This window comes from Salvelinus fontinalis, chromosome 28 (genome assembly GCF_029448725.1).
Source record: "Salvelinus fontinalis isolate EN_2023a chromosome 28, ASM2944872v1, whole genome shotgun sequence".
NCBI lineage: Eukaryota > Metazoa > Chordata > Actinopteri > Salmoniformes > Salmonidae > Salvelinus > Salvelinus fontinalis.
In genome coordinates, this window is record NC_074692.1 from 45,113,421 (window position 1) to 45,127,199 (window position 13,779).

At 47.8% G+C, this 13,779-nt stretch overlaps 1 protein-coding gene across 1 annotated transcript in view; it reads right to left on the reverse strand.

Moving 5' to 3' along the window:
* Positions 1-13,779, reverse strand: part of wdfy3 (WD repeat and FYVE domain containing 3) — a gene marked incomplete in the record, with an annotated part of 271,946 nt that overhangs the window by 234,664 nt on the left and 23,503 nt on the right. The window contains 3 exon segments of the mRNA XM_055887856.1: positions 3,686-3,795; positions 9,505-9,628; positions 12,503-12,713. Coding sequence (XP_055743831.1) covers positions 3,686-3,795; positions 9,505-9,628; positions 12,503-12,713 — 445 coding nt within the window.

The following is a 13,779-nucleotide window of genomic DNA, read 5'->3' on the forward strand; positions in this document are numbered from 1 at the left end:
ATAGCTCCAATAACCCTTCTATGGTGAACGACATGTGAACTAAAAGGCTCGTAGAATCATGACTCTTTCGAGTTTTCAGTTCATCGTTTGCCGGTAGGGGTTCCTGCTCTGGGTATTACTAACTCAAATGAGTCGAAAGATTCGTTTTTTTGACTTAATAACCTCTTAGGGAACCCTCAACGACTCGAAAAGATCCAAATCAGCCTAACTTCCAATCACTACAAATAACCTATTATCTGCGTAAAACGTTGTCAGAACCTCCGTGCATTGTAATTTTTGTTTGTTTGTTTTATCGGTCAGGAAACGTATGGATTCGTTCCCACAACCAATGTGAAACCAAAAACATACGTTCCCACAACCAATGTGAAACCAAAAACATACTTTCCCACAACCAATGTGAAACCAAAAACATACGTTCCCACAACCAATGTGAAACCAAAAACATACGTTCCCACAACCAATGTGAAACCAAAAACATACGTTCCCACAACCAATGTGAAACCAAAAACATACGTTCCCACAACCAATGTGAAACCAAAAACATACGTTCCCACAACTTCAAAGGAACCCAATGTGTTAGCTGGGTTACTGTGTCTGGAACAGGTTCTCCTCCGACCTCTCCAATAAGAGGCAATACATCACTATTGGAGAGTCCAGATCGGAGGACACTGCAGTCCCACAGGGGTCAGTGCTGGGGCCAACACTGTTTTTAAACCGACATGCTCCCTTCTCAGACAAATCCTCAGACACTCGAACGTCAACTTCCATCGCCACACCTCACAATACCCAGGTTTACATTAAGACCAAAGCAGACACCATCTCTGCCCTAGCAAAACTCAGCAGCTGCCTAGAGTAACATCAGGCCATGGATGAAAGAGAACTTCCCTCCAGTTGAACAGTAGTAAGACTGAGGAGTTGCTTATTGGGACACCCAAGCAGGTCACCAGTGCAGGAAACATCTGTCATCTCCAACCTAGGAGACAAGTTTGATCCTTCTCTGTTCACATAAAACAAATACACTATATATACACAAATGTATGTGGACACCCCTTCAAATAAGTGGATTCAGCCACACCCCTTGTTGACAGGTGTATAAAATTGATCACAAAGCCATGCAATCTCCATAGACAAACATTGGCAGTAGAATGGTCTTACTGAAGAGTTCTGTGATGTTCAACGTGACACCGTTATAGGATGCCACCTTTCCAACAAGTCAGTTCTGCCCTTCTAGAGCTGACAGGTCAACTGTAAGTGCTGTTTTCGTGAAGTGGAAACGTCTAGGAGAAACAACGGCTCAGCCGTGAAGTGGTAGGCCACACAAGCTCACAGAACACGGCCACGTGTAAAAATTATCTGTCCTCGGTTGCAACACTCACTACTGTATTCCAAACTGCCTCTGGAAGCAGCGTCATCACAAGAACTGGTCATCAAAAGCTTAATGAAATGGGTTTCCATGGCCGAGCAGCCGCACACAAGCCTAAGATCACCATGCGCAATGCAAAGCATCGGCTGGAGTGGTGTAAAGCCCACCACCATTGGACTCTGGAGCAGTGGAAACGCGTTCTCTGGAGTGATGAATCACGCTTCACCATCTGGCAGTCAGATAGACGAGTCTGGGTTTGGCGGATGCCAAGAGAATGCTACCTGCCTCAATGCATAGTCCCAACTGTAAAGTTTGGTGGAGGAGGAATAATGGTCTGGGGCTGTTTTTCATGGTTCAGGCCCCTTAGTTCCAGTGAAGGGGAATCTTAACACTACAGCATACAGTGACATTCTAGACGATTCTGTGCTTCCAACTTTGTGGTAACAGTTTGGGGAAGGCCCTTTCCTGTTTCAGCGTGACAATGCCCCTGTGAACAAAGAGAGGTCCATACAGAAATGGTTTGTCAAGATCAGTGTGGAGGAACTTGACTGTCCTGTATAGAGCCCTGACCTCAACCCCATCAAACACCTTTGCGATGAATTGGAAAGCCGAATGTGAGCCAGGCCTAATTGTCCAACAACATCAGTGCCCGACCTGTCTAATGCTCTCGTGGCTGAATGGAAGCAAGTCCCTGCAGCAATGTTCCAACATCTAGTGGAAAGCCTTCCCAGAAGAGTAGAGGCTGTTATAGCAGCAAAGGGGGGGGACCAACTCTATATTAATACCCATTGATTTTGTAATGAGATGGTGTCCACATACTTTTGGTCATGTAGTGTATCTTGGTCATACCGTCCCTCTCCCAGCCAGATGCAGAGAAACTTATCCATGCCTTCCATCTTCTCTCGGATCGAAAACACGCTGCATGGGCGCCTCCCAGACTAATCACTACAGAGGCTCCAACTAATCCAGAACAGTGCTGCCAGGGTCCTGACCAGTACCAAGAAGTCCGACCACATCACCCCGATCCTGCCCAAACTGGCTAGCGGTCAACTACAGGATTGACTTCAAAAAAAATCCAACTGTTTTGTATTTAAAGCCTTGAATGGATTGAGGCCCACCTACATCAGCGATCTCATCTCGACCAGCGAGACACCTCGCACTCTCCCCGCTACAGCCACGTCTCCGAACTATGTGGGGGCCGAGCCTTCTGCTCCCTCGCCCCTCCCCTATGGAAATCTCTCCCTGACCATCTGTGAGGCAATCTATCACAATCTATCACTTGACAAATTGGCCTTAAAATCCACTTCTACAGACTGTCTTTCTTCTTCTAGTCTTAATGGATTTAGCACCTAGCCCACTATTGCTATTTTACCTGCCTTGATTCAAAATGGATGCCGATTTTTTATTTTTTTATACACAGATTTTATGTATTAACTCTATGATGAAAAGCGCTATACAAATTAAATGTATTATTATTTGCAATACACATTTGCATTGCACACTGGGTGATAATAAGGTTGGTTGGTCTCCAGATTGTTCTAGTGTTCCTGTACCATACCAGGGTATATGATATTAGGAACGCAATTTCTTTCCAAATGTAATTATTAACTTTTTTAAATTTAAATTAGGCACAAAACAATTTAGACAGCAGCGATCTTGATCCAGGAAGGGATGGATGGTCTCTGCTGTAACCAAGAAACTTGATATTGCAAGATAGCAACCTAGCTAGCAAGCTAGCAACCTAGCTAGCAACCTAGCTAGCAACCTAGCTAGCAAGCTAGCAAAACCAAATGCATAGCTGGAGCCCTGAACCCCCCCCCCCTCCCCCATATTGAAAATCATACTGTCGGTATACCGCCCAAGCCTAGGTGATACACACAGACACACGCTCAGTACAGTACCACCCACCTGTCCGGTACCACCCACCTGTCCGGTACCACCCACCTGTCCCGTACCACCCACCTGTCCCGTACCACCCACCTGTCCGGTACCACCCACCTGTCCGGTACCACCCACCTGTCCCGTACCACCCACCTGTCCCGTACCACCCACCTGTCCCGTACCACCCACCTGTCCCGTACCACCCACCTGTCCCGTACCACCTACCTGTCCCGTACCACCCACCTGTCCCGTACGACCCACCTGTCCCGTACCACCCACCTGTCCCGTACCACCCACCTGTCCGGTACCACCCACCTGTCCCGTACCACCCACCTGTCCCGTACCACCCACCTGTCCGGTACCACCCACCTGTCCGGTACCAACCACCTGTCCCGTACCACCCACCTGTCCGGTACCACCCACCTGTCCCGTACCACCCACCTGTCCAGAGGATGCTAGCAGGTTGATGGTGGTCAGTAGCATCCAGCCACGTGACGCCTCTTCACTCTGGTTCACCTCCAGGAACTGGACTATGGCTCTACTGGCTGCCTCTGTGGAGAGAACACACACACACACACACACCACACACCACACACACACACACACACACACACCACACACCACACACCACACACACACAGCATAGAATCAGTATCATAACAGACTGTGTGTTATATTACAATAGAAACTGGACTATGGCTCCACTGGCTGCCTCTGTGGAGAGAACGCAAAAACACAGCATAGTATCAGTATCATAACAGACTGTGTTATATTACAGTATCATAACAGACTGTGTGTTATATTATCAAATCAAATGTATTTATATAGCCCTTCTTACATCAGCTGATATCTCAAAGTACTGTACAGAAACCCAGCCTAAACCCCCAAACAGCAAGCAATGCAGGTGTAGAAGGACGGTGGCTAGGGAAAAACTCCCTAGAAAGGCCAAAATCTAGGAAGAAACCAAGAGAGGAACCAGGCTATGAGGGGTGGCCAGTCCTCTTCTGGCTGTGCCGGGTGGAGATTATAACAGAACAACCGCATGGTCAAATAATAATAATCACAGTGGTTATCGAGGGTGCAGCAAGTCAGCACCTCAGGAGTAAATGTCAGTTGGCTTTTCATAGCCGATCATTGAGAGTATCTCTACCGCTCCTGCTGTCTCTAGAGAGTTGAAAACAGCAGGTCTGGGACAGGTAGCACGTCCGGTGGACAGGTCAGGGTTCCACAGCCGCAGGCAGAACAGTATCATTATAGACTGTGTTATATTACAGTATCATTATAGACTATGTTATATTACAATAGGAACTAGACTATGTGTTATATTACAGTATCATTACAGACTATGTTATATTACAGTATCATAACAGACTGTGTTATATTACAGTATTATTATAGACTGTGTTATATTACAGTATCATTACAGACTGTGTTATATTACAATAGGAACTAGACTGTGTGTATATTACAGTATCATTACAGACTATGTGTATATTACAGTATCATTATAGACTGTGTTATATTACAATATAAACTGGACTATGGCTCTACTGGCTGTGTATCTAGCTGTTTTAGTTCTCCTTTTAGAGCTGCCGTGCCGTTGGTCGGTAGTCAAAGGAAGACTGATAACACACACTGACCTGGAGAGAGAACTGACGACAGCAGAGGAAACACTAGCAGGAGGTTTTGAAAGCTTTTGGTTGGGGCCAACTTTTCATACAGAGAATCATGACTGAACAGCTCCCCATTCTGTCTTCATACAGGGGAATCATGAACAGCTCCCCATTCTGTCTTCATACAGGGGAATCATGAACAGATCCCCATTCTGTCTTCATACAGGGGAATCATGAACAGATCCCCATTCTGTCTTCATACAGGGGAATCATGAACAGCTCCCCATTCTGTCTTCATACAGGGGAATCATGAACGAACAACTCCCCATTCTGTCTTCATACAGGGGAATCATGAACAACTCCCCATTCTGTCTTCATACAGGGGAATCATGAACGAACAACTCCCCATTCTGTCTTCATACAGGGGAATCATGAACAGCTCCCCATTCTGTCTTCATACAGGGGAATCATGAACAGCTCCCCATTCTGTCTTCATACAGGGGAATCATGAACGAACAACTCCCCATTCTGTCTTCATACAGGGGAATCATGAACAGCCCTCCATTCTGTCTTCATACAGGGGAATCATGAACGAACAACTCCCCATTCTGTCTTCATACAGGGGAATCATGAACGAACAGCTCCCCATTCTGTCTTCATACAGGGGAATCATGAACGAACAACTCCCCATTCTGTCTTCATACAGGGGAATCATGAACAGCTCCCCATTCTGTCTTCATACAGGGGAATCATGAACAACTCCCCATTCTGTCTTCATACAGGGGAATCATGAACAACTCCCCATTCTGTCTTCATACAGGGGAATCATGAACAGCTCCCCATTCTGTCTTCATACAGGGGAATCATGAACAGCTCCCCATTCTGTCTTCATACAGGGGAATCATGAACAGCTCCCCATTCTGTCTTCATACAGGGGAATCATGAACAACTCCCCATTCTGTCTTCATACAGGGGAATCATGAACAGCTCCCCATTCTGTCTTCATACAGGGGAATCATGAACAGCTCCCCATTCTGTCTTCATACAGGGGAATCATGAACAGATCCCCATTCTGTCTTCATACAGGGGAATCATGAACGAACAGCTCCCCATTCTGTCTTCATACAGGGGAATCATGAACGAACAGTTCCCCATTCTGTCTTCATACAGGGGAATCATGAACGAACAGTTCCCCATTCTGTCTTCATACAGGGGAATCATGAACGAACAGCTCCCCATTCTGTCTTCATACAGGGGAATCATGAACAGCTCCCCATTCTGTCTTCATACAGGGGAATCATGAACGAACAGCTCCCCATTCTGTCTTCATACAGGAGAATCATGAACGAACAGCTCCCCATTCTGTCTTCATACAGGAGAATCATGAACGAACAGCTCCCCATTCTGTCTTCATACAGGAGAATCATGAACGAACAGCTCCCCATTCTGTCTTCATACAGGGGAATCATGAACGAACAACTCCCCATTCTGTCTTCATACAGGGGAATCATGAACGAACAGCTCCCCATTCTGTTTTCATACAGAATCACTGACCCTAATCAAAATCCCTTTTCAGCCATTATTTCTGGAAGATAATAACATTGTAATAAATCGGTGGTGACTACGAATGTCCATCTTTCTCTTTCAACGCGATACGATACGTACAGTTATCTAGCTAGATACACGGTTTCCGATACAGGGACGAGATATGTTTTTTAGTTTAAAACGAATCCAGTGTGATTCGGTTTGATTAGAGGAATGAATCAATGCGATTCGTGTTCGACGTGTTAGACATTTGTTGTATTTAAACACATTCACTTTCCATTCTCAATTCAAATCTGTTGCTGATGGATATCACGAGCCGGGCCTGAATCGTTTCATCTCCAGTGGTGGCATTACAGCAGACGGTATATGAATTCCAAGGTGATGAAATGCGGTCCGTGATCAGTAACAAAGCCATGCGGGGAAGTCTTGTGGTGCAAAGGTCGGAGTGTGAAGCCTGGAGTCATGTAAAGATATCCTTGGCAGTCACAGTGTTCTCTCCAGGATGGAACAACACTACGTGGCTCAAAAGTATGTGGACACCTCTTTAAATTTGTGGATTCAGTTATTTCAGCCACACCCCTTGCTGACAGGTGTATAAAATTGAGCACACAGCCATGCAATCTCCATAGACAAACATTGGCAGTAGAATGGCATTACTGAAGTGCTCAGACTTTCAACATGGCACCGTCATAGGACAGTTAGTCAAATTTCTGCCCTGTTAGAGCTTCCCCCGGTCAACTGTCAGTGCTGTTATTGTGAAGTGGAAACGTCTCGGAGCAACAAAGGCTCAGCCGTGAAGTGGTAGACCACACAAGCTCACAGAACGGGACTAACGAGTGCTGACCTCAGTTGCAACACTCACTACCAAGTTCCAAACTGTCTCTTAAAGCAACATCAGCACAATAACTGTTAGACTGGAGCTTCATGAAAAGGGTTTCCATGGCCGTGCAGCCGCACACAAGCCTAAGATCACCAAGCGCAATGCAAAGCGTCGGCTGGAGTGGTGTAGAGCTTGCCGCGATTGGACTCTGGAGCAGTGGAAACGCGTTCTCTGGAGAGTGATGAATCACGCTTCACCATCTGGCTGTCCGACAGACGAATCTGGGTTTGGCGGATACCAGGAGAACGCTACCTGCCCCAATGCATAGTGCCAACTGTAAAGTTCGGTGGAGGAGGAATAATGGTCTGGGCCTGTTTTTCATGGTTCAGGCCCCTTAGTTCCAGTGCAGTGAAGGGAAATCTTAACACTACAGCATACAATGACATTTTTAGACAATTCTGTGCTTCCAACTTTGTGGCAACAGTTTGGGGAAAGCTCTTTCCTGTTTCAGCATGACAAAGCCCCCGTGCACAAAGCAAGGTCCATACAGAAATGGTTTGTCAAGATCAGTGTGGAAGAACTTGACTGGCCTGCACAGGGGCCCTGACCTCAACCCCATCGAACACCTGTGGGATGAATTCGAACGCTGGCTATGAGCCAGGCTTTATCGCCCAACATCAGTGCCCGACCTCACTAATGCTCTTGTGGCTGAATGGAAGCAAGTCCCTGCAGCAATGTTCAAACATCTAGTGGAAAGCCTTCCCAGAAGAGTGGAGGCTGTTATAGCAGCAAAGGGGGGGACCAACTCTATATTAATGCCCATGATTTTGGAATGAGATGTTCCCACGAACAGGTGTCCACATACTTTTGGTCATGTAGTATATCAAAGGATGGTCAAGCTGAGTGACAGCTTTACTCCATCCATCCCTCTGATCATAAGCCAGTCCTCTTTTCCCTCACTCCATCCCTCACTCCTTCTCTGTCAGTTAGGTCCACATTTCACCCAAAACAGGTGTATAAAGCATCTCAAACCAGACCAGGGGCCATGTGTATAAATCATCACGAGAGGCCACTTCATCCATCCAGCTTACGAGCTCCAACACTGAGCAGTGAGAATCAAGGTAATAAGTTAGTTGGTATTTTGGTAATGTTGCTCTAGAGCTGTTGCTTGGACACCTATCTGAGCTAGCACAAATAACAAGACAGCTCCACTGATACTGACGAGCTGTAGCATCAGATCAGAAGCTGTGAAGGGCTGTAACGTCAGATCAGAAGCTGTGAAGGGCTGTAACGTCAGATCAGAAGCTGTGAAGGGCTGTAGCGTTAGATCAGAAGCTGTGAAGGGCTGTAGCATCAGATAAGAAGCTGTGAAGGGCTGTAGCGTCAGATCAGAAGCTGTGAAGGGCTGTAGCGTTAGATAAGAAGCTGTGAAGGGCTGTAGCATCAGATAAGAAGCTGTGAAGGGCTGTAGCGTTAGATCAGAAGCTGTGAAGGGCTGTAGCGTTTGATCAGAAGCTGTGAAGGGCTGTAGCGTTAGATAAGAAGCTGTGAAGGGCTGTAGCGTCAGATAAGAAGCTGTGAAGGGCTGTAGTGTTAGATCAGAAGCTGTGAAGGGCTGTAGCGTCAGATCAGAAGCTGTGAAGGGCTGTAGCGTTAGATAAGAATCTGTGAAGGGCTGTAGCGTTAGATAAGAATCTGTGAAGGGCTGTAGCGTTAGATAAGAATCTGTGAAGGGCTGTAGCGTCAGATCAGAAGCTGTGAAGGGCTGTAGTGTTAGATCAGAAGCTGTGAAGGGCTGTAGAGTTAGATAAGAAGCTGTGAAGGGCTGTAGCGTCAGATCAGAAGCTGTGAAGGGCTGTAGCGTTAGATAAGAATCTGTGAAGGGCTGTAGCGTTAGATCAGAAGCTGTGAAGGGCTGTAGCGTTAGATAAGAATCTGTGAAGGGCTGTAGCGTCAGATCAGAAGCTGTGAAGGGCTGTAGCGTTAGATCAGAAGCTGTGATTAAGAACTGCTGTGCTCAGACAAACCTGACATGATCTAAATTGAGGAGACTTTAACCACCCACAGTATGTTTAATTAGTACGGGGTGGCAGCTTAGCAACAGCCCTGGCGATGTACTGTAGCAGGCAAAAAAAACGTTGCAGCGAAGTTGACTTAAGACTGACACATGAAATAGGCCAAAATATATATTTTAGGGGAACAGTGAGACACGTGTAGCCCCTCCCTTGGGAAAGAGTTCTTCTGACCTCAACGGGACCATCTGGTTAAATAAATCCACTGACCTGTGGACTTGTTGGAGGCCCTCCGTCTGATCTCAGTGACCATGAGCCGGGACACCTGGGTAGTGAACTGAAGGAGGTCCTGGAACTTCTCCGTCATGGTGCTGGGGGGAGCATTACCAAACACCTGCAAAAGGTCAAAGGTTAACAATCAAAAGGAAGTCCCTAAAAATTGTCATAAGACTCCATCCACCCTAGTCATAGACTGTTCTCTCTGCTACCGCACGGCAAGCGGTACCGGAGCGCCAAGTCTAGGTCCAAGAGGCTTCTAAACAGCTTCTACCCCCCAAGCCATAAGACTCCTGAACATCTAATCAAACGGCTACCCAGACTATTTGCATTGCCCCCCCCCTCTTCTACGCTGCTGCTACTCTGTTATTATCTATTCATAGTCACTTTAATAACTCTACCTACATGTACATATTACCTCAACTAACCGGTGCCCCCGCACATTGACTCTGTACCGGTACCCCCTGTATATAGCCTCCACATTGACTCTGTACCGGTACCCCCTGTATATAGCCTCCACATTGACTCTGTACCGGTACCCCCTGTATATAGCCTCCACATTGACTCTGTACCGGTACCCCCTGTATATAGCCTCCACATTGACTCTGTACCGGTACCCCCTGTATATAGCCTCCACATTGACTCTGTACCGGTACCCCCTGTATATAGCCTCCACATTGACTCTGTACCCGGTACCCCCTGTATATAGCCTCCACATTGACTCTGTACCGGTACACCCCTGTATATAACCTCCACATTGACTCTGTACCGGTACCCCCTGTATATAGCCTCCACATTGACTCTGTACTGGTAACCCCTGTATATAGCCTCCACATTGACTCTGTACCGGTACCCCCTGTATATAGCCTCCACATTGACTCTGTATCGGTACCCCCTGTATATAGCCCTGCTATTGTTATTTACTGCTGCTCTTTAATCATTTGTTGTTCTTATCTCTTACATTTTTGGGGGGTATTTTCTTCAACTGCATTGTTGGTTAAGGGCTTGTAAGTAAGCATTTCACTGTACTACACCTGTTGTATTCGGGACACATCTGACAAATACAATGTGATTTGATTTGAACAGTCACACATGGACACACACACACACACACACACCAAGGCCCACCTATATGTTTTACATCCTAGTCATTTAGCAGATACTCTTATCCAGAGAGACTTAAAGGTAGTGCATTCATCTTAGATAGCTAGGTGGGACAACCAAACATCACAGTCAGTAGCTAGGGGTTCAGTAGCTAGGGGTTTAGTAGCTAGGGGGTTCAGTAACTAGGAGGTTCAGTAACTAGGGGTTTAGTAGCTAGGGGTTTAGTAGCTAGGGGTTCAGTAGCTAGGGGGTTCAGTAGCTAGGGGTTTAGTAGCTAGGGGTTTAGTAGCTAGGGGTTTATTAGCTAGGGGGTTCAGTAGCTAGGGGTTTAGTAGCTAGGGGTTTAGTAGCTAGGGGGTTCAGTAGCTAGGGGTTCAGTTGCTAGGGGTTCAGTAGCTAGGGGTTCAGTAGCTAGGGGGTCAGTAGCTAGGGGGTTCAGTAGCTAGGGGGTTCAGTAGCTAGGGGGTTCAGTAGCTAGGGGTTCAGTAGCTAGGGGTTCAGTAGCTAGGGGTTTAGTAGCTAGGGGTTTAGTAGCTAGGGGTTTAGTAGCTAGGGGTTTAGTAGCTAGGGGGTTTAGTAGCTAGGGGGTTTAGTAGCTAGGGGGTTCAGTAGCTAGGGGTTTAGTAGCTAGGGGTTTAGTAGCTAGGGGGTTCAGTAGCTAGGGGTTCAGTAGCTAGGGGTTCAGTAGCTAGGGGGTCAGTAGCTAGGGGGTTCAGTAGCTAGGGGTTTAGTAGCTAGGGGGTTCAGTAACTGGGGGGGTTCAGTAACTAGGGGTTCAGTAGCTAGGGGTTTAGTAGCTAGGGGTTTAGTAGCTAGGGGGTTCAGTAGCTAGGGGGTTCAGTAGCTAGGGGTTTAGTAGCTAGGGGTTTAGTAGCTAGGGGGTTCAGTAGCTAGGGGGTTCAGTAGCTAGGGGTTTAGTAGCTAGGGGGTTCAGTAGCTAAGGGTTCAGTAGCTAGGGGGTCAGTAGCTAGGGGGTCAGTAGCTAGGGGTTTAGTAGCTAGGGGGTCTGGTAGCTAGGGGTTTGGTAGCTAGGGGTTTGGTAGCTAGGGGTTTAGTAGCTAGGGGTTTAGTAGCTAGGGGTTTAGTAGCTAGGGGTTTAGTAGCTAGGGGGTCAGTAGCTAGGGGGTCAGTAGCTAGGGGTTTAGTAGCTAGGGGTTTAGTAGCTAGGGGGTTCAGTACCTAGGGGTTTAGTAGCTAGGGGTTTAGTAGCTAGGGGTTCAGTAGCTAGGGGGTTCAGTAGCTAGAGGGTTCAGTAGCTAGGGGCTAAGGGTTCAGTAGCTAGGGGGTTCAGTAGCTAGGGGTTTAGTAGCTAGGGGGTCTTCTGTCCTAGTTTCAGGGGGAAGATGGCCAGGGACTCTGCTGTCCTAGCTTCAGGGGGAAAATGGCCAGGGACTCTGCTGTCCTAGTTTCAGGGGGAAGCTGGACAGGGACTCTGCTGTCCTAGCTTCAGGGGGAAAATGGCCACGGACTCTGCTGTCCTAGCTTCAGGGGGAAGCTGGTTCCACCATTGGGGTGCCAGAACAGAGAAGAGCTCTGATTGGGCTGAGCGGCAGCAGCCCTCCCGAGGCCAAGAAACCAGAGGTGGCAGATCGGAGTGCTCAGGTTGGGGTGTAGTGTTTGAGCATAGCCTGAAGGTGGGGAGGGGCAGTAGCTGCTCCGTAGGCAAGTCAGGTAGGACTTCATGTGTAACTCTGCTTTCTTTCCTCTAATTCACATCAGTAAATTTAACACATGAACTTAACCTTCGCAGAGATCTATTGAGTGAGATGCAAGCCAAGCCACCAAGCACTGAGTTTGACTCTCACCATGTTGAAAACTGGCAACATCATGCAGAGCTTGTCCTCCAATCAATCAATCAACCAACCAACCAATCATAACCCCTTCTCACCCTGTTGAAAACGGGCAGCATCATGTAGAGCTTTTCCTCCTGCTCCTTCTGGGTCATGTGACGTGGTGGGTGGCAGAGCTCTGAGAAGAGGCGTCTGAGGTGCATGAGGCCAAGTGCATTGTCTTGCGGGCTACACTCCTCCTGCCGCGGCCTACCCATGATCCTCTTCACCATGTTCATCTTGAGCGGCTTCGTCCGGCCAAAGCCAGCCCTGAGAGGATGAGAAGGGAGGAGGAAAATGACTTAATTTCTATTTCATTTCACTGTACCTTTCCAGGAAGTGCTTTGAACCATTTTGTGTAATCTATTGAATTAAAAATGGTATTGTTCACTTGTAGAACGGCATCAGTAGCAACAGATAATCTGGTCAGCAGTCTAAAATCAATGGTCACCTTAACCAACTCAAATATAGAGGGAGGATTGAGGAGTGAACAGAAACAGGAGTAAAGAGACACACTCGAAGGATGGATGAAAAGAGGGATAGAAAGTCTAGAGATAAAGAAAGAGAGAGAGAGAGAGAAGGGGCGGTGGATGACGGGGAAAGAGAAATCCTGGTGGAAAAATGGAAGGAGGGAAAATAGAGAAAGAGAGGCCGTAAGAGGGAGGAGGCCGTAAGAGGGGAGAGGCAGTAAGAGAGGAGAGGCAGTAAGAGGGGAGAGGCAGTATGAGGGGAGAGGCAGTAAGAGAGGAGAGGCAGTAAGAGAGGAGAGGCAGTATGAGGGGAAAGGCAGTATGAGGGGAAAGGCAGTAAGAGGAGAGAGGCAGTAAGAGAGGAGAGGCAGTAAGAGGGGAGAGGCAGTATGAGGGGAGAGGCAGTAAGAGAGGAGAGGCAGTAAGAGGGGAGAGGCAGAAAGAGAGGAGAGGCAGTAAGAGGGGAGAGGCAGTATGAGGGGAGAGGCAGTAAGAGAGGAGAGGCAGTAAGAGGGGAGAGGCAGTAAGAGAGGAGAGGCAGTAAGAGGGGAGAGGCAGTATGAGGGGAGAGGCAGTAAGAGGGGAGAGGCAGTAAGAGGGGAGAGGCAGTAAGAGGGGAGAGGCAGTAAGAGGGGAGAGGCCGTAAGAGGGGAGAGGAGGTGAGAGGGGAGAGGCAGTAAGAGGGGAGAGGCAGTAAGAGGGGAGAGGCCGTAAGAGGGGAGAGGGGAGAGGCAGTAAGAGGGCAGAGGCAGTAAGAGGGGAGAGGCAGTAAGAGGGGAGAGGCAGTAAGAGGGGAGAGGCAGTAAGAGGGGAGAGGCCGTAAGAGGGGAGAGGGGAGAGGCAGTAAGAGGGCAGAGGCAGTAAGA